At 30.2% G+C, this 23,102-nt stretch overlaps 1 protein-coding gene across 1 annotated transcript; it reads right to left on the reverse strand.

The window, feature by feature from the left end:
• Positions 1-13,136: 13,136 nt before the first annotated feature.
• LOC107642676 (separase-like) lies at positions 13,137-16,116 on the reverse strand. The gene is made up of 6 exons (XM_088488762.1): positions 15,881-16,116; positions 15,469-15,512; positions 15,165-15,385; positions 14,840-15,053; positions 13,791-14,577; positions 13,137-13,701 (listed from the first exon to the last, which is right to left on the reverse strand). The coding sequence occupies exons 1-5, from the start codon at positions 16,064-16,066 to the stop codon at positions 14,169-14,171; spliced, it is 1,074 nt and encodes a 357-aa protein (XP_088344888.1). The 5' UTR covers positions 16,067-16,116; the 3' UTR covers positions 13,137-13,701; positions 13,791-14,168.
• Positions 16,117-23,102: the final 6,986 nt, after the last annotated feature.

Genomic DNA, 23,102 nt, shown 5'->3' on the forward strand with positions numbered 1-23,102 from the left:
GTATCCGACAAAACCCTAAATCACTTGATCACTTTCATGGACGACAGCTTTTGTGGCTCTTACTGTTTTTGGCTACATATATGTATAGCCTTATATATATGGATGTTTACGGAATAAAGAATCTTAGTGTCAGTTCTCTATATATATACCACTACTGATTTCTGCTTGAAAAAAAGAAAATGAGTTTCTCCGATCCGTCCCTGAAATACATGATGATGATGATGATGATTATTGAATTGTAGCTTTCACAAAGTTCTTCTGAAACGGGAAGCAAAAGGCTGTGGGAAAATTTGAAAGGTGCTTAGCGGTTTTGGCAGTGACTTGATAAGCTTTTAGCAAAGAAAGAATAAAAAAGTGGCAGCATTCTTTTATAGTTTTCTTAATGTCTTATATATTTAGTAGCCATACATCTCATGTGACTCCAATTCAAGTAGATCGAATACGAGACACCTTTAAGTCTCTCATTATATTCTTGCCTCATATACAATCCATATCTTATGAAAACAACACTACCCTTCTTATTAATTATTAGCTTGCTTGCTTTCCATCTTCGACAGTAGCTAACATTATCTTAAACAATCCTGCTAGGTTACTAACAATATTTCTGTCAACTTCTATCAACTTTTATTTATAACTGTGTTTAATGGAAGTGTTTTTGTAGATATATCTAATAAAAATGTTTTTTTTATGTCTGTGTTTAATAGAAATGTATGTCTTTATAGATATATTTTCTGGATATATTTCTTTATATATGTGTTTAAAATATAATAATTAATTATTATTGACAATAAGTTGGCAGATAATATGTTGGTACCTATATTTTTCCATATATATATATATTCATAAAAAACTATATAGTTGTGTGTTTAGTTCTAAGAATAGATAAAATAAGACACTACAAATAAGACACAAATAATACATACACAAAAATTAGTATTTTTATCGTTTAATTTATTTTCAGTTTTTTTATTAAAAAATTAAAAAAAATATAATAATAATAAAAAATATAATACTAAAAAATTAATAAAAATGATAAAATAAAAAATAAAAAATAAATTATTATGTCGTATCTCTATGTCTATCTGTCTAAATAAACATAAAATATATTAATTCAATTCTATCAGTTAAATACGATTTTATATATCTGTGTTCTTATTTTAATATCTCGCGACTATAGACAAATCAGTCATATAAATTAATTAAATAACGTGGTCTACCTGTTTTTATTGGGTTACTATGAAGTTATTTCGATCAACATAAACAGATTAGCTACAAATTAAAGAGGTATATATATATATTAAGCCTCATCATACCATAAAAAAGAACAAGTATGAAACACGTTAATATAATTTTCGTAGCGACAATGATTGTCTCGAGCCTATCTTTCATAGATAATAACTATGTTTATATATGTATTTTCAGTTGTTTTAACAGTGTATAATTAAACAGCAACAATTATTTATTTATTTCTACCAATTATTTTAAAGTTTACTCAACTCTATCATTGTCTTAAAGTTTCAATTTATATGAGACCAAGCGCTTACTGCAACAAATTCTACCTATAGGTCAAACGAGGCCAACTTAATATTTTGAATTATTGTTTTCACAGCTCACAAGGAGTTGTTGCAACTTGAATCAAATTACCAATATTTAATCTTGACTTTATAATTTCTTATTTTTTGGTACGCAAAGCTTCTCTAGGCTTTTCTATCGTTTAATTATTGATTTTACTTTTCTCGCATAATCTTTCTGAAGTGATTTGATATTGATAGTTGATTTGTCAACTTTAAAAACCTACCTAGCTGCTGATCCCACTTTCAAACCACCATTGTTAAAGGATTTTTTTTTCTTGAAATAGTAATGATCAGTAATTGTTCATAGTTAATCATCTTATGCACCGACGTGCATGTAAGCAAATTAATTAGCAACACTATAAATTATAAACAGTTGAAACAGATAATAATTATACAAAATATTTTTAAAAAGTTAAAAGATGACCAATGTAATATTTATAATTTATGCACTCATAAACTTTTCTTTAATTTTTTTTAATAATTATTATTTCATATAGTTGTCAAAAATAATTGTATCCAATTATATAATATAAATATATAATCAAATACGTGTTTGGTTTCAATCATACTAGTATATCACCAACAACTAAAATATCGTGGACTAAAAGCCTAACTTTTCTCACTTAATAGTTTTCGGTTATATGAGAAGATTGAACTCGGCGACATTAGAAATCAGAAAATAATATAGACTATGTTATTTTTATGGTGAATTTTATCTTATCTTTTTTAAAATAATATGTAACTTAATATTTATGATATGTTAATTTTTAATTAAATGATATCTTAATCTAATTATCGACTATACTAATAAGTAATAACTTTAGTTAGTTCAATTTAATTAGCATTAATATCTTAATCATAATAAGATTATTTTGTAATTAAGTTATTATTTAAAATAAGTGATTATATAATTTCTTAAAATATTAATAACTAAACCTTTTTGTCAAATTATTTTTTTTCTGAAAAAAAATTTCTATTCTTTCACTGCCACCACCGTAACAAGTAACGCCGATATTATCGTTGTCTTTATAAATTATATTGCTTATTTCGTAAATTAAACCGTCAATAAAATAGAAAGAGATAATTAATAAATATATTTTCGATTAACTATAATTTATGTACAAATGTATGGACGAAAATTAGTATACATCATGAAAATTATTATAGAATGTCTAAATTGCTATCAACAAGTGAAAGGTCTCACAGGATCAATCTAACCAAATCAATAAAAAGTTCTTTAATGTATATACATTTATGATGTTGGTATTACTTGTCACGATGACCAGTAATACTTGGAAGGACGATAAAATTACAAAAAAATCAAAGAAGTGAGGAGTGAGAGAATGTTTAAAGTTATTACGACAAAAAAGTATTTTTTTTTTCAGAAAGAATGATTTGAAAAAAAAAATATCATATAATTACTTATTTTAAATATTAATTTAATTATAAAATAATTTTATTATAATTAAAATATTAATTTTAATTAAATTGAAATAATTCAAATTATTAATATAGTTAATAATATAATCAGATTAAGATATTATTCAATTAAAAGTTAGCATGTCATAAAAAAAATAAATTATATATTATTTTAAAGAGAACCAAATAAAATTTACTTATTTTTATGCTGATTTAGCCTAAAGTTTCTCAATTATTATTTACACATACATGTATAATAAAGAAATCACATGTTTTGTTTTGTTTTTTTTATATAATATATGTCTGAGATTATTAATTAAGTGCAACTAAATTCGTGCCAATGAGTTATATCTCAAATAGCATAATCTCCTCATACTCAATTAAGAGGTTGCAGGTTTGAGTATTCTATTTTTGGTTAAAAAAAATGCAACTAAATTCGTGGGTAGATTATCTAAAAGGGCCAGTCGAAGCAGAATATTATTAGTAATCTTTAATTTAAGATATGTTATCTCATTGCTAACGTCTCGTGGAATATATATACATATATACTTCTGTTGCGTATCTGTCGTAGTCCATAAAAAAATTAAATTAAATACCTCTTTTAATTAACATTCCTAACAAACAGCAAGAAGACAAATGCATTAAGAAATTAGAATAGCTATCATGCATTCCGCTGAAGAATAAAAACTATATAACTATATATAGTGTATTGCTTGGTTTCCAAGTTCCAACCACTGAAAATTATTGTTTTATGGGCGTCTATATAGCCCATGCTAAAGGTAGCATTTGGTTAACGAAACTGAGATTAAAATTGAGGTATTGAGATTTAGTATTATATTTAATAGTTAAAAATTTTTTATTTTTAAAATTTGAAAAGTGAGAATACAAAAAATTAAAATAATTTCAATTTTTTTAGTATCTCTAAAAAGTGAGGATACAGAAAATTAAAATTTTGGAGACGGAAATTGAAATTTTAATAATATTTTTTTATTAAAAATATCTTCATTTAATTTTTAAAATTTAAATTTATTTTTTAATTTTTATATTTATTTTAAATTAAATATAATACTAAAATATATCTCAATTTAATATATTTTATACTAAATACAATACAGAAACTTAATTTAGTCTCAATCTTTTAGTTTTTATCTCTCAATCTTAATCTCTCGGTCTCAGTCTCTCAATTTTAGTTTCTCTTTTTAGATGTAGCCTAAAAGTCAAGGTATGCGCGACTATATTTAATTAAACTTGACAAATGAAGATTCAATTAGTAAACAAAGTCCCGTAAAAAAAATGGTTTCGAATTTAATTTATTTAATAAAAATGTTTGACAAAATGTATTTAAATTTTCTTTGCTTAGCTTGTAGTGCTATTTGTGACATATATATCATATGGGATAATGAGAATGAGAAAATTACTGTAAAATACTTTAGGCTGCCACCTCATAGTTTTTCTATCTATAATTCACACACGGTATAGCGGGTAGGCAGTGCAAAAAAAAAAAAAAAAGTGAGAAGTGCGAACAATAATGTCCTTCTCACCATTCCACCACCAATTTACTCATTAGTCATTACAATCGTCTTATTCTTTTGCAAATACATATGAGAAAATTAAAGGTTTCAATAAAGTGGCTTGGAGAATAATCCCTTGACGAAGCAACCATTTCAGAAACAGATTAGAAGCATAACAACAAAGTTTGTGTTTATTTTCTTCATGCGTGTGTGAAATTAAGATTAAGATATATATTTTATAAATGTAGATAGCATATTCTTTCAATGCCATGACGATAATAAGGGGATTAAAATAAAACACAAAAGGTAGCCTTGATTGAAGCCTGTGACGACCTTTCTTGCAGTCATTTCACCTTTATAGGCCCATTTCTTGCATTTCTAAAACAAATTTTAATATTAAGGTAAGCGTCAGCGACTTTGTTTATCTCATGAAACTGACACTCACTACCACAAGAATATATAGTAATATCACTATATCCATATATAAATGTGCACTTCATTAGTTTAATATTCATTTCATCATTAAAGTTAGCAATTTTGTATTTATTATACTTAAAAAAAAAGTATTAGTATGCACCCGGATGTGTTTGATTATACAAATTGTTTCTACCAAGAACAAAGATTGAAATTTTCTTCTTGTCGATTTTGACCGTGGCAGCCGGGAGAACAATTATTAACTATAAAGAGATCGCGGTAGTGAATAGAATAATCTTTCCTATTTGGAAGAAAACTCCTCAAGAGAAAACGTTGAACACATAATATCCCCAAAGATTTTGCCAAAATAATAAAAATGGGTATGGGCCATGTATACCTTATTAATTCATATTCATCAATTTTAAGTTATAATTAAGTTAAAAACTGTCATTTAAATCACCATGTTATACAAATTAGTAGAAGATAATTCTAAGATATTTAAATAAAGTTGCTTGTACTTATTTAAAGGACTAAAACCAGTTTCAAACACAAGAAGGCAAAAAACCTGACAAACGAGCAAAGGAGCTCGAGGACAATTTTGAAAATTTATTTTCACATACACAAGTTCAACTGCTCAAGCTTGCTGGACACATTACAATGGACTTCAGGTTTTATTTCTTGAGTATATACCTATTTTGGTCCTCCAAGAATTTTAGACCAAACACTTTAGTCTCCAATTAAAATTAATTATTCGATTGGTCCCTAACTATAAATTTTGTCAGTCACTTAGGTCTTTTATTCCGTCAACTCTAATGGAGAACAAAATAGTCCCTGACAAATCTAATAGGGGACAAAATGGTCCCTGATCTCCTCTGTTCGGAAACGAGACTGTTCTCCCTCAATTTCTATCATATCTCGCATAACACTAACAATCTAACACTGTAACTTCAAGCTACACAATGCCCACTCTACAACTTCAATGTTCACAAGAAAAAAAATCTTCAACTTGTTCTCAACCAATTCATACTCAGGAAACTAATGACTATGTCTCTCAACTACTTGTCGTTTTCGATAGATCCCATGAATCTAAACAACAAGTCTGATTTGTTAAGACTCGTCGTCGTCGTTGTCATCTCCCTCCTCCTTTACCCTATCATCTCCATGACCACGTTGTCCACCATTTTAATTGCTTCCTTCGGCTTCTTCTCCGAACCAATGTTCAGTAATCGCTTCAGTTTTCATATGAGCGGCAACAGCGACATTGCTCGTTGTACTGATAGCTTGGATGCGAGGTTGAAACTGTCTGTCAACTTGGACTCCGAGAAAGAAGGAATGAAACACTCGGTGTCTATTTCAAATGAGAATTTGCATATGATGTTGAAGGAGAATCTTCTCATGATGTCCTAATGTCCAATAATCTATATTGCTTGCCAAAGAGTGAAGAAAGGCGTGCCCATTGGAGTAGTTGTGGAACTTGGTCTTAAGGATGTCATGGACGTTGTCGGGGTTAGAGGTGATGTTATCGAGAACGTGGAAGTGGATGCTTCTGGTGGGTGAAGTGCAGAGGAGGTGGATGTACCAATCACAGAGATTTAGGAAGTGTGTGGTTCATGACATGTTGAGGTAGATGCGACACGTGTGGCAATTACACTATGGCTTAATCTTGGAGCTAAAGAGGAGGAAGGAAAAGATGAAAAAAAAGATGGTGAAGGTGAAGAAGGAGAATATGAATGTTAGTGTTATGCGAGATATGATAAAAATTGGAGAAGAACAATGTCATTTTCGAATAAAAGGGTCAGAGATCATTTTGTCCCTTGTTAGAGTTGTCAAGGATCATTTTATCCCCTGTTAGAGTTGTCAGGGACCATTTTGTCTTCTGTTAGAATTGACGGGGCCAAGGATCTAAGTGACTGATGGAATTAATTGCTAGGGAGCAATCGAATAATTAATTTTAGTTGGAGACTAAAGTGTCTAGTCCGAAATTTTTTGAGGACCAAAATGGGTATATACTCTTATTTCTTTATTGTTCACATTGGATTTATTATAATTTGCCGTTTTTGATCTTTTATATTTCCCACATCAAGAACTCAAAATTGCTGATTCTCTTTTTCTGTTTTTCACCTCCTGTTCTTCTAATTTTTCTTATATTTTTTAACAACTAGTGTCCAATAACATTCGGCCCCCAACCATGTAGCTCTTATCCAATTACATAGCAAGAAAGCGTATTCCCTTGATTCCACTTTTTTAGAATAAACTTGACAAATTGGGCTTTGTATTATCTTTCTCTTATACAGGTTGTGACCCATTGATAGTATATTCTGGGTTGCTCTTCATAGCAGCATTCTGACTTTCAGTGGGACATCCATTTTTTCATATTTTTTTTCCATAAGTCTCTTCTATCTTTACTTGTTGATAGATTTTCTTGGTCAAATTCTTGATTTTCCGTTTTAGCCACATGATATCCTGTTCTGACGGTGTAACTCCCATTTTTTTTCCATGGCCAATACAAGCAATCTTCTTGGTTTACGACACCAATAAGGGTTTTTAAAATTGCTCTGCTGATCTCGTGGGGAAACATTCCTATAATTTTCCTTTCGTTCCATCCCTTTTCCTCCATAATCAGCTCGCTAACTTTGGTTTTGTCATAACTTTCTGCATTCAAAGCCTTGTTCTTTCCGATAATCCAATTATCTTTCCAAATGCACACTTTTGACCCATCTCCTATGCTCCACTTGCCTCTTGCTCTCTAAGGAGCTTTTTTCCATGCAAAATACTTCTCCAAATCCATGATACTCTTTTTCCTTTTTTCTCTATCTAGAAATTGTCTTCTGGGAAGTATAATGATATTAGAATCTAGACTCAAATCAAATTTGGGTTTTTGACGGCTCTTCAAGTCTGTTTTGCAAGATAGACAATGTTTTGTGATTCCGGATCCTTGACTCCCATACCTCCATCCAACTTACTTTTCATAATGGATTCCCACTTTTTTCAATAGATATCTCACTTCCTTCCTTATGTTGCCCACCAGAATCGTGTCACCTTAGCGCATATTCTTCTACAAAACTGTTTTGAAAATTTTATGACGTTCATAGCGTATAATGGTACTACATGAATTACTGCTTTGATTAGAGTTTTTTTGTCCGCTTGATTTAATAATTTCTTCTGCCATCCTTTTAATTTATTCATTATTCTCTCTTCAATCCATGCTAAAACTTTGCTTTGAGATCTTTCCCAAGTAGCTGGAAAATCAAGGTACTTTCCAGGTGTCTCCCATGAAGCCATGCGTAGTATCTCCTCAATATCAATCCTTTTCTGAATTGACACATGACTCCCAAAAGTGACACCCGACTTATTCAGATTTATCCTCTGTCCAGACGCCTATGTGTATTCATTTAGCACTGAAATAATTTGATAAGCTTCTTCTTCTTTATCTTCTGCAAAAATAATGTAGTCATCTGCAAACAAAATATGAGTAATTGTAGGGGTTGTAGGAGTAATTTTTAATCCAGAGATGTTGCCTTCATTATGTACTTCCTGCATCAAAATAGTAAAAATTTCGGCTGCCAAAATGAAGAGGTAGGGAGATAAAAGGTCACCTTGTCTTAGGCCTCTTTGCGGCTTATTCTTTTGGACAACTCGTCATTGACCTTAAATCTGTAATTGGTACTTCTGACACATTTCATCACTAATTCCACCCATCTTTCATTAAATCCAAACTTTTTTAAAACATTCTCAAGAAAATCCCATTATAATCTGTCATACGCTTTATTCATATCTAACTTGATTACCATATTGTTAGATCCTCTTCTTCGTTCTGTTCAGGCTATGATATACCTCTTACACGAACACCATATTATCTTGTATCAATCTCCTTCCTACGAATATACATTGAATTGGTGAAATTATATCTTCCATTGGTCCTTTCAGCCTCAACACTAAGATCCTTGATATAATCTTACATATGAAATTATAACAACTAATAGGTCTTAGCTGGTTAAGTCTTTCCGGATTTTTAATTTTTGGGATCAAGACCACTGTGGTTTCACTAATGTATTCCGACAATAGCCTATTTCTGAAAAATTCTTTAACAACTGCACATACCTCTTTCTTGATTGCCTCCCAATATTTCTGATAAAACAACCCGTTTAAGCCATCTGGTCTTGGGACTTTGAGACTCTCTATGCTAAAAACTACATTCCTTATCTCATCTTTAAGACCTCAAAAATCAACCCTCTATTCATTTCTTCTGTGACCCTCACTGAATCTTTCTTAGGATGTTGTCATACCTTTATCTTATAGTCGAAGTGAACAATACTTCAAAATCCACTTCAATGTGCCACATTACTTCTTTCTTCTCTCCACCCAATAACCTGCTTCATTTTTCAATTTTTAAATGCGGTTTGTCTCTCTTTTCTAGATGGTTGTTGCATGAAAGAAGGATGTGTTTTTATCGTCCCACTTCAACCACTTTAATCTGGATCTTTGGCCCAAAAATTTCTCCTCTTACTTCCATAATGCTGTTATTTTCTCCTTTAACACTTGTACCCGATTCTGCTTTTTTTTTTTTTTGGTGAAATTTGAATCTTGTAACTTCTTCGACTCTTTTTTCAGTCTATTCATTTTTTTATCTGCCCATTTGAATGTAGATTTACTCCACTTTTTCAGCTTTTTCTTGTAATTATTCATCCTCCTTGTTATCCTTGTCCATTCGCAGTTCTGTGAGACCTCTTTCTCCCATCCTTTCTTAATAATATTTTCACATTCCTCATGGTCAGCACAAAATGTCTTAAATTTAAAGCTCTTGCTTATCCCATATACTGATTTTGGGTCCAAAATTAACAGGCAATGATCCAAGCTTATAGCAGACATAGTCGAGAATGAAGCATTCTCAAACAAAAGTCTCCATTTCCCAATTAATTAATGCCCTATCAATCTTTTCTCTAGTTACAAACTCGTTTCTCGGATTACTAAACCAAGTAAATCTACCCCCTTTGAGATTTAAATCCATAAAGGTTAGAATCAACAAAATTTTTGAACTTTTTTACTTGGCAATGTGGTTTTGGGTGTAAACTCATCTTCTCCTTTTGAGTCAAAATGTCATTAAAGTCACCTATAAAGTGCTGAGGTTCAACCTTGTTATAATTGATTGTTGTGATTTTCCTCCGTTGCTCTCTCCTCCTACCAAAATTAGAATTGTCGTAAATAAAAGTTACATGCCCATGCATTTTTCTTTCTATCAACAATACCGGTCTTTATGTAGCTGTCACACCAAAAGTAAACATCAATGTTATATATATCATTCCAAAAGAGACATAGCCCTCTAGACAAACTCCGGAGTTCTATACAAAAAGTATTCACAAAATGTAATATTTTCTATAATTTCATAATAAAATTTTCTTTTGCTCTTGTTTCAATAAGAAAAACTAAAGCTGGCTTGATATACTTTCACATATTGTGCAATTCAGAAACTGTCGCAAGGGCCGCTACCCCGCGATAGTTCTAACTTATAATACTTATGGATGAGTTGGGGACATGTTTAGACTCGCCTCCTCATCCATTGAGTCTTCTATAATCTCTTCTCTGTTCTACTGGTCTTCCTCTATTGGTGTTGCTCTAGTTGGCCCTAGTGATTGCTTGCTTCTTTTACCAGCTTTCCAAACTTGTAGGACAGCTTCTTCTCCGAACATATCTCCCATCAGCAATTGTTGCTCGTCCTCCCTTTTCCTTTTCAATTTCAGCTTTTCCTCTGTTCCTTGTACAAGTTCTATTTCATATTCTGTAGCCACTACTAATGCTTTGCTATTGTTGAGCTCTAATTCTTCATCTTCATTTGCAAGTTCAACGTAATAAACACCCCCATCAGCTGCTGTATATATCTGCTTGTTATCCTATTCTTCTAACTCTCTGTTTTTAACCCAATGATCTCTGTATGCACTCATATGATCCCTTTTATTATTATGTTGGGCTTCAATAGCATTGTTTTCTCTTGTATCTCCTTTCATTCTCTCCTTTGCCATGTTATTATTGAACCTTTTAAGTAGCTGTCCAATAGTGAGATTATTATCTTTTTTTTGTGGTCCAATTTTAAAATGATGAATATTTTCATTGGGCCTTTGGAAGAAGTCAGCCCATGTACCTTTAATTTCAGATTCCTCTTTTAACACACTTGGCCCACCCGTTTCTTTGCCTTTTTCATGGATTTTTTTGTTGCCTTTAATATCTTTGTTCTCCTTTTCACAATCCCTAACATCTCTCTCTACTTCTTTTGATTCAGTTTCTCTGACAAGCAGATCTTCAAGGATATTCTTCTCTTTTTTCACATCTTTATGATCTTTTTTGCCAGTTCTTCTAGGAACTTCGGCTATACTGTCCCCTTCTATTTCCCATTTTTTTCTTGTCCACTACAAGTTTTACTCCCTGTTGTCTCCTGTATTAACTCACCTCCCTTCCTCCAATCATGTTCTTCATGCGTCACCTCTCTCTTATTCTACCCCGAGCTACTCTCTTCCCTGCTTACCCTGTATTCTTTTGGCTTCAACGCTCTTGCTTGTGTTACTCCCCAAACCAGCCAAATACCTTGGTTCCGTTGGGTTTCAGATTGACATTGTCGTTGGATCCTTGCATTCCTTCTTGTTATGATTGATAATACCGCAGTTCATACAATCAGGGACGGATCCAGAAATGTTATCAAGGGGGCGATAACACATATAATATTAAAAATTATATAAAAAATTATATAATATAAGATGTATTATAAAAATATACCGATAGAGAATATATTTTAAAGTACAAAAAATATGTTTGTACTATCGTATCATAAAATTCATCGATAATAGAATTTGTGTCAAATTTTTTGAGCAATTTTCTTTTCAATATAATTAAAAGACAATTAGCAAGAAATTCGTCTTTCATTTTGTTTCTGAGTTATTTTTCACAATATTCATAGTTGAAAAAGATCTCTTAGTTGTACTAGTTGAAACAGATAGAATTAATATCAAATGAATAAAAAAAGACGGTTACAAAAAGAAAAAAAAAATCATTTTATGAGATTTGAAAATTTTTATTTAATTAAAAAATATTAGTAATAATATTTTTTCATATTTTTTTAATATTGTTACTTACTTTTTAAATATTAGAAATCATTAATATTTAAATCGGAACTAAATTTTATTTATACTAGACTAAATATTAAATAATCTTTTTTTAAAAATTAAATTATATATAATAACTTATTACTATTAATTTTTTAAAAAAAATTGGGGTCGAGACCTCCACTCGTCTCCCCCCCTCCTCTTTATGTCTGTCCCTGCATACAATAGCTCTCCAAAATTCTTTCATACTTAACTGTATCCATGTCTTTGGTAATCTATCACTGTTCAAATAAAACCTGTGGATATAGGTTTTGAATCTGGTATTGCTATTTTAACTTTAAGAAAAAAATTTTTTAGAGTGTTTTTTACCATTTGGTCTTCAGCCTCTACAACCAAGCCTATTTTATTCCCAATCTCCTTTGATGATTCCACATTAATGAACTCTTGGAGACGTCTATGTATTTGGATCCAATTTCCAAAAAATCATGTCTAACCTTAGATATGAAATTTTCTTGCATCCACGTTTAAAAGTTTAGAATATAGCCTCTTAGATTCTAAGGCCCTTATTTTAATATTTATAGTCCTTTCATCTTGTTCTTGAAACTAGAACTTTGTTTTTGTCCACTTCAGAAGTTGGCATATCTTCAAAATTTTCTCAAACTCCAATTAGAATGTTCTTAATGATTTTGAAGGTAAGTTCCTTATTCGTGATCACTTTTTCAACAAGATTCAAGCAGTTTGTTCTAAAATCTTGTTGCGCCGTCTTCTGCAAAAAAGTATTTTTTTTCTATGAATTCAAGTCTAAAGTTCTCTATTGAAACTCAATAAATTTTAACGTAATGATGGATATTGTATAGAAAATATTAGGTTAGATTTTACTAGAAGAAGTACCAAAGATTTGTATAATGTACTGGATAAGTCAGAAGATATGTTTTTGTCATATTTGATTAAGTGTAAAAAGAAAGAACCATATGTCCTTCAAAAACTCTTCTGTTATGAGAGAAACATTCTCCTAAAGAGAAAAATGTACCACAGTTTTTTTACTGAATTGGACAACCCAATCTTAAGTTACTGAGGCTAACATATTGGCCATTGGTGCCTCTGCCACACTTCGATTAATTCTTAATTTCTAGTCTTTCTGTTTCCTTTTGGGCTTGATGCCGCTTTATAATACCAAAAAAGAACATACACATCTCCAAAAATCCAACCACTCGAGCAAAATAATACCCAAGATCCTTACCACTCACTAAGGTTTGATGATTAAGTCAACGAGTATCAAGTGGCCATGGACGAAACTCTCTTCTTCACACAAATCCGAGTAGGAACACCGTAGCATACAGGTGCTGCACCTGTCATAAATTCTTGTTCGCAAGCATCCCGTGCACGACCTATGAAAGCTCCAAGTGTTGGTGGGTGATCACAGTTGTTGTTAGGGCATTCTTTTTCAAGTTCAGATCTTTTCTTGACCCACGCTTCGAGCAAGTATTTACCAAATGTACTGATATCTTTTGCTGATATTTTCCACAAATTAGCAACAATAGCCGGAGAACCGGCTGCAAGATATTGCAGGGGAATACATAGCGGTGCACAGTTACTCTGCAAGTAAACGGTACCGCTGTTGCACCCTAACAAACACCACAGCACCACATTTTTTTAGATGCTGAAAATTTTCCAAGCTAAAGTACTTTGTTCCTGTGAAAAAGTGAAAACACAACCGTCATCAGTAATAAGAAGAGATTGATAGTTATATTTAAATTTAGTGATATTTTATCAGAGTGTACCACTTCCATGCCCGATGTATATAAAAAGGTCGTGCTTCTCCAATGCAGAAGCCCATAATTTTCGGGTTGGTGCCAAACCTGTGTTCCCCTGTGGAGTAACAAAATTTGATTCAGTAGACACACAAATAAACCAATTATTCTCCTGCCAACTTCAAATTGCAAAATACCTTCAAATTGTTCTCTTTAAACCAATTCTCAAATTCATTTTGACATTCAGGGATGGTTCCATCTGGATTTAGTATATAGAAGGCATGCAGAGGATCTATTGAGGGAAATGAGGGACATTTTTCTTCTTCCGTTTTCTAACCACTACATATCATTTCTCTTTAATTAATCCATAGAGTAGAACTCGAAATTTAATTCCTAACTAGTTTTATGTCAGAGAACAATTACCTGCACCTCATAATCTAACACAAGAATAATTGGCTCTCTTTTACTATACTTATCTGCGTCCAGCTCAATCAATGCATGCTTCAACAGTTGAAAAGCTTTATCAGATGACACCCCAAAACCATCGGCTGCATTTAATAATATCCCACTCATTCCTTGATCACAATGGCCTACTTTAGCAATATAGCAGTCTTTCTTGCACTTTAGCTTTTCTCGTCCACAAACATGTCTGGTTCCTCCAAGAATAACTCTGACGAGGCCCTCGTTAACTTCCAATTTACATTCAGATCTTAACTCCTTCACAAGATGCTCAAGCAGAGACTCAAAATTCTTGCAATTTAACAATTCTCCAAGAAGCAAGCATTTCCATGATCCAAACCACGATTCTTCAATGCTCCTGCATGGTAAGGTGTGACAATAGTTGAGGGATACACATAACAGTTAGTTTCTTAAAATTCAAACTTACTTCATCATGTCCGTGACTGTCGTTGCGCATAGTGGTGCTTTTAGTTTCTAGATCTTTTAATAAAAATTTGATAAAGTGATTGTTTCAATAACTATGGAGCTTCATGCAAAATATGCTTATCAATAAGAGAGCCCGTTAACCGAAGTTAATGCCAGACAAGACAACTCAGAAAATCATACAGAGGGTAGCACACCTTAGCAATTGACGAAGACGTTGATTAAGCGTTTTCCTATGGTTCCACCACAGCTGCTGCTGTTCAGATGTATTTTCTTCCAATTCTCGCGAATAATCCTCTTTTAAAATATTTTTGAATGCTGGAACTACTTCATCTAAGGCTGTCGAACCCCATGGACACGACCAATCTCTTAAAATTTTATACTTGGGAAGTATTGGCGGATCAATTTCATCTGGATGTTGCAATTAAAAATTTAAAAGTAAAAAAAAAAAAGGAAATGGAAAGAAAAATGATCTTGTTAAGTATCTTACGATTGATACTTGGTGGCTATATGTGTGTGTACCTTCTGAAATAGGATGCAAAGGCAATAATGCTACTATAGGTTCACTCTCAAAAGTGAGTCTGGACAACAGTATCCATGCTTTAACACTAGGGGAAAATTCCTTGAGTAAACTAGCATAATCATGTCCAAGTAAAGTCAGGCAGATGACTGTTGTAGATGGAAGACCACCCAAAAACTGTTTTACACATTCTGCAAGAACTTCAGTGTCATCAGGCACAAGCCTGCAGGAAGAGAGAGGCAAGACTTCAGGTTGTATATCAATTGGAGGTTGGCTTTATGATGCAATAATAAGCACAACTGTTACCTGGATAAGTTGTATGTCCCTCCTATGTTGGATTTATCTGAACCCTGAAATTTAACGATGAAAAAAACAGACAACAATGTTTAATTTGACTGATAAACATACATATCATAATTATCATAACTTACAATATGTCACCTTTAAGATCCAAGTAAGTAGTAATTAATATACAGTTACAAGATTTGAGTGATAGCAGTCACTCATTATTGATTAACTAAATGATCAGGTTTCTAACCCATTGAATAAAATTCTTGTGCCATCTAGGTTGGACTCTTAACCATTTCATGATGTACATACATAACTTAGTTAGATGTAATGAGAATTGATTTAAGTCAAATAAAGGACACTGAGACAAAGGAACAAGTATTACTGAAAAAACTATGCACGATAATTGACCAAAGACAAGGGGTTGTACCTTGCATCTTCCAGTTAGACGAGATGAGTGAGTATCATGAGTTCCAATGGACGCTTGGTGGAAATACGAAGCCCAAGCATTTTCACCCAAACTTTTGCTAATATATGGCAGAGAAAGTTGCTCTCTCGAGTTAGAAACAACATATGTCACAGCAAGTAACTGAGACACCTGTTGCAGTATCAACATTTGACTAAGGTCAGTTCAGATGATAAAAGAGCAAGGGATGAAACCATATCAACCTCTAAATCAGGATTAAGATAATCAATATGATAGTAGCTAGACGCTATAGCAGCGTGTTATATATATAGGCCATATATAAAGTTTAGATTCAATTATTGTTTGACTGATGCATTAAAAACTCTGAGGAAGTAATCTACACTACTACTCTACTAGAATAAATACACTATTAAAACGAAAGATTATGGTAATTCAAATAGAATATTAAACCAATAAAGTGAAAAACATTGCCAATGAGTGGTAAACGTGAAGAGAGCGGTGACCTTATGAAAAATATCGGGAACCTCACGGGAGAGTACAAATGCCACCATCAGCCAAGAAGCTAGATCTTTAAGGCTAATGCAAGATTCATTCTGAAAAATATTCCTGTAAGGTAAAATCAGAATCTTAGAACTTAGAAGTACATCAATCTTACTTATAATAGTTATATTCCCAAAACTGCATGCATAACTAAATAAAAACAACGACAATTTACTGAAGGCTTTTTTTTCTTTAGAGATAACAATATTTACTAAATATTTTCATTACTGGGTTCTCAACAATCAACAATTCTATAGAATTGCTTGTCTTTCAGTAAAATCTGATCAATAGATGTCCCTGTCAACAATTATCAGGGGGTCTTCTTCCAAACACAAGATGTGCAAAACAAAACCAAAATAACAAGTTTATTCTAAAGCACATCTTGGATGCCAAATTGCTAATATCGACGCATATACTTTTTGTTTCTCATTCGGAAGAGAAGAAAAAAAAAAAAATGGCGCAAGCGCGCACACACCCGCATGCGGTCTTCAAGTATAAGAAATACTAGTTACTTAGTACAAATACCTTATAGTTGTAGCCTTGGAATTATAGATACTAGCGGCTCAACCGACACTATCGTGCCTGTTCAGCCGCTTTTTTATTATTTTTAAGAAATTAATTTTTATGTTTTTATTTTAAAATTATAAATTTAATAAAATAAAATATTAAAAAATTTCATTATGTTGTTATTATGTAAAAACAAAAATCAAAATAAAGATTTAAAAATATTAATTATAAAATAAATATTTATAAATGTTATTATGTTTATTTATTTATTTTTAATAGTATTTAATTTTAATTAGAGACAAAAAATTATATTTAAAGAATTCTTTATTTTTATGTATAATTATAATTGATAAAAAATATTTTTAAAAATTTATTATTCATTTTTTAAAATTATCTTTAATTTTATTTTTTTTAAATTACTAATTTATATTTTTATTATTGTCTCAACGCCACTATGATATTGCATTGTTCTCCTTTCTCGTCTTCTTTTTCTTTCACCTTCTCTTCACTCGATGGTTGTTAATTATCACCAAATATCATTATCACAACTTTTAATTTTGTCTATCACTTTTATTTATAACCAACTATTTTTTTAAATTTTATAAGTTGTTTAAGTTTTGCTAAAAGAAATTTTTGTGTCTTTTGAATATCTGAATGTATAAAAATTATAATTTTTTTTCTTGATGCGCGTGTTAGTTGTCTTATTTGGTTCGACTAAGAAGAAATTTAAGACAAAAAATACTCAAAATTTTTGCTATATTAGCAAAATTTGATGTCAATAATTCTAAAAAATAATATCAAAATATATTATTTTTAACTAAATAATAAAAAAATAAAAATACATCATTGTAAGTTTTTTAATTAATAATTATAAATTAAAGTCGCAGTTTAATATAGTACATTGGACAAAAAATAATCATTGTTATCGTATTTGACTACTACTATATAAGTTTTATGTTTATTTTATTATGCACATTAATTAAACTGTACTTTATTATTTCATTTTGCATGTTTTGAAATAATGTCATCGTATTATAAAAGTGAGATTAATTTATCATTTGAATATTATCGCTAAAAAATAGTTACTTAAAGTGAAACGCTATATAAAGATAAATAGAAAAATTTTGTAATTAGTTAGAAAATTTTATATCTCTCTCTCCAAACTCAATTTTATTATGAAATTTATTTTAGGTAAAAATATTTTTAACTTCCTATAATAATAAGTATCATTTAAATTATCTAATGTATAAAATGTCACATCTTTTTATTTATCTTCAAAATTAAAGTTAATTTTTGTTACTTTTTTACTTTCTTTTGGTTTTCTAAATTAGCCTATATATTATCAACTTATTTCTGTTATTTATGCAATAATTTTTCTCTTCTAGTAGCTATTCATTAATAAATGCTAAATTACCCAAATTCAAATCTATTCTCTTAAACCACTTTTTAATCATCTGGTTTTTTTTTTGGTGACTTAATCATCTGGTTTGAATCATTTGAATAGGAGTCCTTTAGACTCTAAAATTTTTAAAATAAAAAAATACAATAAAATAAATTAAAATACCAAATAAAATAAAATAATCCAAAAAATAAAAGATATATAAAAAACTAATAAATTAAAAAATCAAAATTAATTAACAAAGTTCTTATCTTATCCATTTTAATGTTATATGGAGTTTGTTCACTTTATCATTGATATGCGCATATTTTTTGTGTCATTTGTATGACAAATACAATACCTTATGTAATTAAATATCAAATCCAATACTCTAAATAATTAATTATTTAAAAAATTAGTATACGAATATTTTAAGAAATACTTGATAGGTGTGATTTTCTTACATGCATTATATACCAATTAAATAACTAAGCCAATATGCCAAACAAATAATATTGTAAAAGGCAAAATTAATAAATTTTTTTGTAATATAATTTATTTATTTTAGTTTAATTTAAAAATATTTATATACTCAAATTTTAAATACAATATTCTAAGTAATCAAATATTTTAGAAAATAAAAAAATTATCCCATTAAAAGCAATTTAAAAAGAAAAATATTAAAAAATATTTATAAAATTTTTTCATCTCATCATTGACAAATAGTTAAATACAGACATGTCAAAAAAATAAATAAAATATACATATAAAATGTTAAGATACTGCTTTTTTTGTCAAATCAAATTAATGAGAGAAAAAGACATAACGCTATTTGTCTACGTGAAAAATTGGTAACAAATTAAAAAAAATAAAAAATGGATTAAAAATATAGATTGAGTAAGTAAATTGAAAAAAAAATTTATAACCGCAGTGGAGGAAGACAAAGGAGTAGGATGGAGGCAATTCAACTGAGAATGTTAAAGAAAGGAGAAGAAAGAAATACAAAAATGATAAATTTTTTTAAGAAACTACAACAAAAGCTCTAATAAAATAATTAGAGTAAAGCTATAGAGTACATTGTACTCAGAACAAAACGGTACAAACTAAAACTAAGATAAAACTAAATAAAATATAATTTAAATAAATATCACAAAATATAATAAAATTTACCAAAATTTACTTATCACTACTATTGATGATAATTAAACACTTTCTCCATCATAAATTATTCTTTTGTTCTTTTCGTACATGCTTCTAAAACCAACATTTATCATAGTCATTGTCTATTTTAGAAAGTTGTCTCAAGAGTTATTTAAAAGATAAAAATGTTAGAATTGAGTAAGAGAAGTAAAAAAAATTAAAGAAATGAAAAAAATAGATTATTTAAGTGGAAGATTGAAAAAGAAGTTACATGTGAAATTTTTTGTAACTAGTAGTGAAATGCATAACTGTAAAGTTAGTTTTGGATTATGTTGACACTTAGCAGGGTTAAAATAGGAAAGAAAATTGGACACCAAACTTGAGGTTTTCGCATTATATATTGTTATAGATTCCAATAATACAAATATATTTCTGAGTATCTCCGCACGTTCAACTGCAAACATATCTCCCAGGATCACCTTTGGGACTATATGTTGAAAATAATCCAGGGCAATCCCTGAATTTGTTTCGCTGAATGTATTTTTACTGTGAAGCATTGTCGTACTCTTCAAAAGAATTTTCTGTGTTTCATCTCCAACATATGCAAAGCATCTTACTGAGATTCAACTACAGTTGTGTTAAAGATGGAAGCAAACAACTCTATGCTGCAACAAAACAAGTACACAACTTAGACCTCAGAAAGGAGATCAGATGTATCCAACAATGCTAGCAGGAGGGAAAAAATGAAATGATGTTTGCACTACTTTTTTTATGTATGTTTACTTCTTATCAATTATTTTTATTATTAAAAAAAAAGTGTAAAAAATATATACACAGGTTCATGTATATAACATTCCTAAAAAATAAAATGGCAGTCATAAGTACTACTTAATCGAGCGACCAGCTTCATCTAAAGTTTCCTCTTGACAAACTCCCATTTAAAAGTTTATGAAATGGCCAAAAAGTCTGTCTTCTAAAACTTCGGTTGCAATACAATGCCAATGCCAATGCCAATGCCAGCTACCTTCTTTCGTGGGTTCCATTGTTACATTTTAAGCTGCTTCGTTCATTGTAAAGCAAATACATGAAGTCCCTGCAAAATCAGAGATGACATTTACCGCTACTGTTTTGAGACTACCATCTTCAGGACAGTAGACAGAATTTTTCCATTAGGAAGATCTAATTTAGCCAGAGCTGATTCGTAAAAAGATATATGCTCGAAACTAAAACTCTTCACTTCATAGGTCTTTTATTTACTTTGATGCAAATCTCCATGATACTGATCAAGTGTCACCTCAAAGATTAATTTAAGTTGTATTGCTATCCCTTAAAATCTGCTTGGCATTTTGAAGTTCCTTTTCTGCTGAATTCCATTCTCTTTTCTCAATATAAATTTTTCCTAACAAATCACAAGATTTTTTTCAAAAATAAAATAAAACAATTTATTATTTCCTTAAACAAGATTTTTGGACTTTAATTCTCCAAATACGATTTTTTTTGTATTTGGGCAAGTTAGCGGCAAACTCTATAAAAACTAACAAGTTCGTCGTACCCTCTCCGAACTCCCCTTTAAAATTTTTAAAATACATGTTTTAAATTCATGTCATTATTTCCAAAAGAGTATATAAATACAAATAGTATATAAGAGTACATAAAAATATTCCGATAATAAGCATGGCTTCTTTAAGATTTTTTTTTATTATAAATTAAAAAAATAAGCCATATTTAACAATGACAACTATTATTATGCCTGTACATGGTACACCAGAATAAGTCATATTTAACAAGAATTTTTTAATTATAAATTAAAAAAAATTTCGAAAATAAAATACAACTTATTTCCGTATACTTTTGTGTACTTTTTATGTACTCTTGTATGTTAAACTCTTATGTACTCTTGCTAGTTTTATTTTATTTTGTTAATCTATTTAATAATAAAATAGATTGAGATTTGTTCAACGTGCGGATAAAAAACTATATTGTAAACACGCGAAAAGACTAATTAAAAAAAATGGAAATATAATTAATTGAATATTATTTATAAAAAATAAAACTACGTTGTAGAGAGAAAAAAAAGAGCATATAACCTTTATTACTCAAAATGACGTTAACACAAAAAATTATTAGTGATCTTATGTACAAGCTTTTGTACTTGTGAATTTAATTGAATAATTAAGTAAAACAAATTAATAAATAGAACTATATATAGTTATCCCGAATTGGATCAGTAGTCAGTTTAATTGAAAAAATGATAAATTGGACCTAATCGATTCAATTTGATGTTTGACTGTTGATACAATTAAATAGGTCAAATAAGATAAAATTGTTTTTGACCGTTTTTGAACAACACTATGGATTAGCAAATAAGTTCTTACAAAGGGTCTTGAGGGAATGCCAACTTGGCAGTTACTAAACTAAGTGTTTTTTATTATGTGTTAGCTTTTTTCTAATATAATACATAACTGAAAATAAATTATTATTTTAATTTAAACGGTTCAATTATAATTCACTTGTTGAAGTGTACTTCTCCATTTAGTGATTCATTGTCCTGATTGGGTGGATTGGAAATCTGAATTTTATAACTATAAATAGAACAATCATGAATCTGATAAGAATTTAAGAGTTTATAAATAAATAAATAAGAGATAAGAGGTTACAATGGGGTAAAATACCTAGTTTACAGCAAAATGCAATGATGAAAGAAGGCAAATGTAGCGAGTAAGATGTGTCTTTCCTTCCAGGAAATAAGCTTTGGCCAACTCTCCATGTCCACTAATTTTGTAGATAAGTCCCAGCTGTAAGAGTGTTAAAAGATAAAATACAGCATACAGCATGCAAAATATTTTGAAGTTTTAGAATTCTTACCAGTTAGTGGGAAATTAAAGTCAAACCTAAAGAGTACTCTCAAGATAACATTGCATGCTATTCCATGGACTAAGATAACAGTGGCTGAAGTCCCACAGTTATATATCAAATTGTGCAATCTTCCTGGCAACTGATTTGTTCCCTCTATTTTTTTTTAAGTTGTCCCCAAATTTCTCTTTGCAGAGTTCAAAATAGAAAAAATAGAAGTAACCAACAATATTTTTGAACAATGTGTAACTAATGTGAATTAATAAAAGGGGAATGCTAGGGGGACAATGACTTTGTTGAACAATATGAACAACCACCAATCAAATAAAAACACACTACATCTTCAAATTAACCCTCTAAATTTTAATATTAAAATAACCATCCGTACACTAGTAAAATGAACATCCAATATATCTATTGTTTACATTGTTTAATATTTTCATTGTTTACCTATACTTTTCCTTAATAAAATTAAAAGAGTAAATTTAATTAGTAGCATTAAATTAGAGTATCGTGTATTTTTATTTGATTGGTGATTGTTCATGTTTTCAAAATAGTCATTATTTATCTAACATTCTCCTTCAAAATACAAGTTTTGGGCTTCCAGAGCTAAGGAAAGAGTCTCACAAAAGGAAAAAGAGATACTTAACATGAAAAAGTCAACAATAACCCCCTTTTTTTTTTGTCATAACACAACACCGTACACTACACATTCACAGTTTCACACCCTAGATGGATTCATTTCTCCATGCTAGAGCCAGATTCTAGCTTTTAATGTGGTTGTTTGGAAGACACACCTGCTACTTG

This window comes from Arachis ipaensis, chromosome B5 (genome assembly GCF_059453495.1).
Source record: "Arachis ipaensis isolate K30076 ecotype BB chromosome B5, ASM5945349v1, whole genome shotgun sequence".
Taxonomy (NCBI): domain Eukaryota; kingdom Viridiplantae; phylum Streptophyta; class Magnoliopsida; order Fabales; family Fabaceae; genus Arachis; species Arachis ipaensis.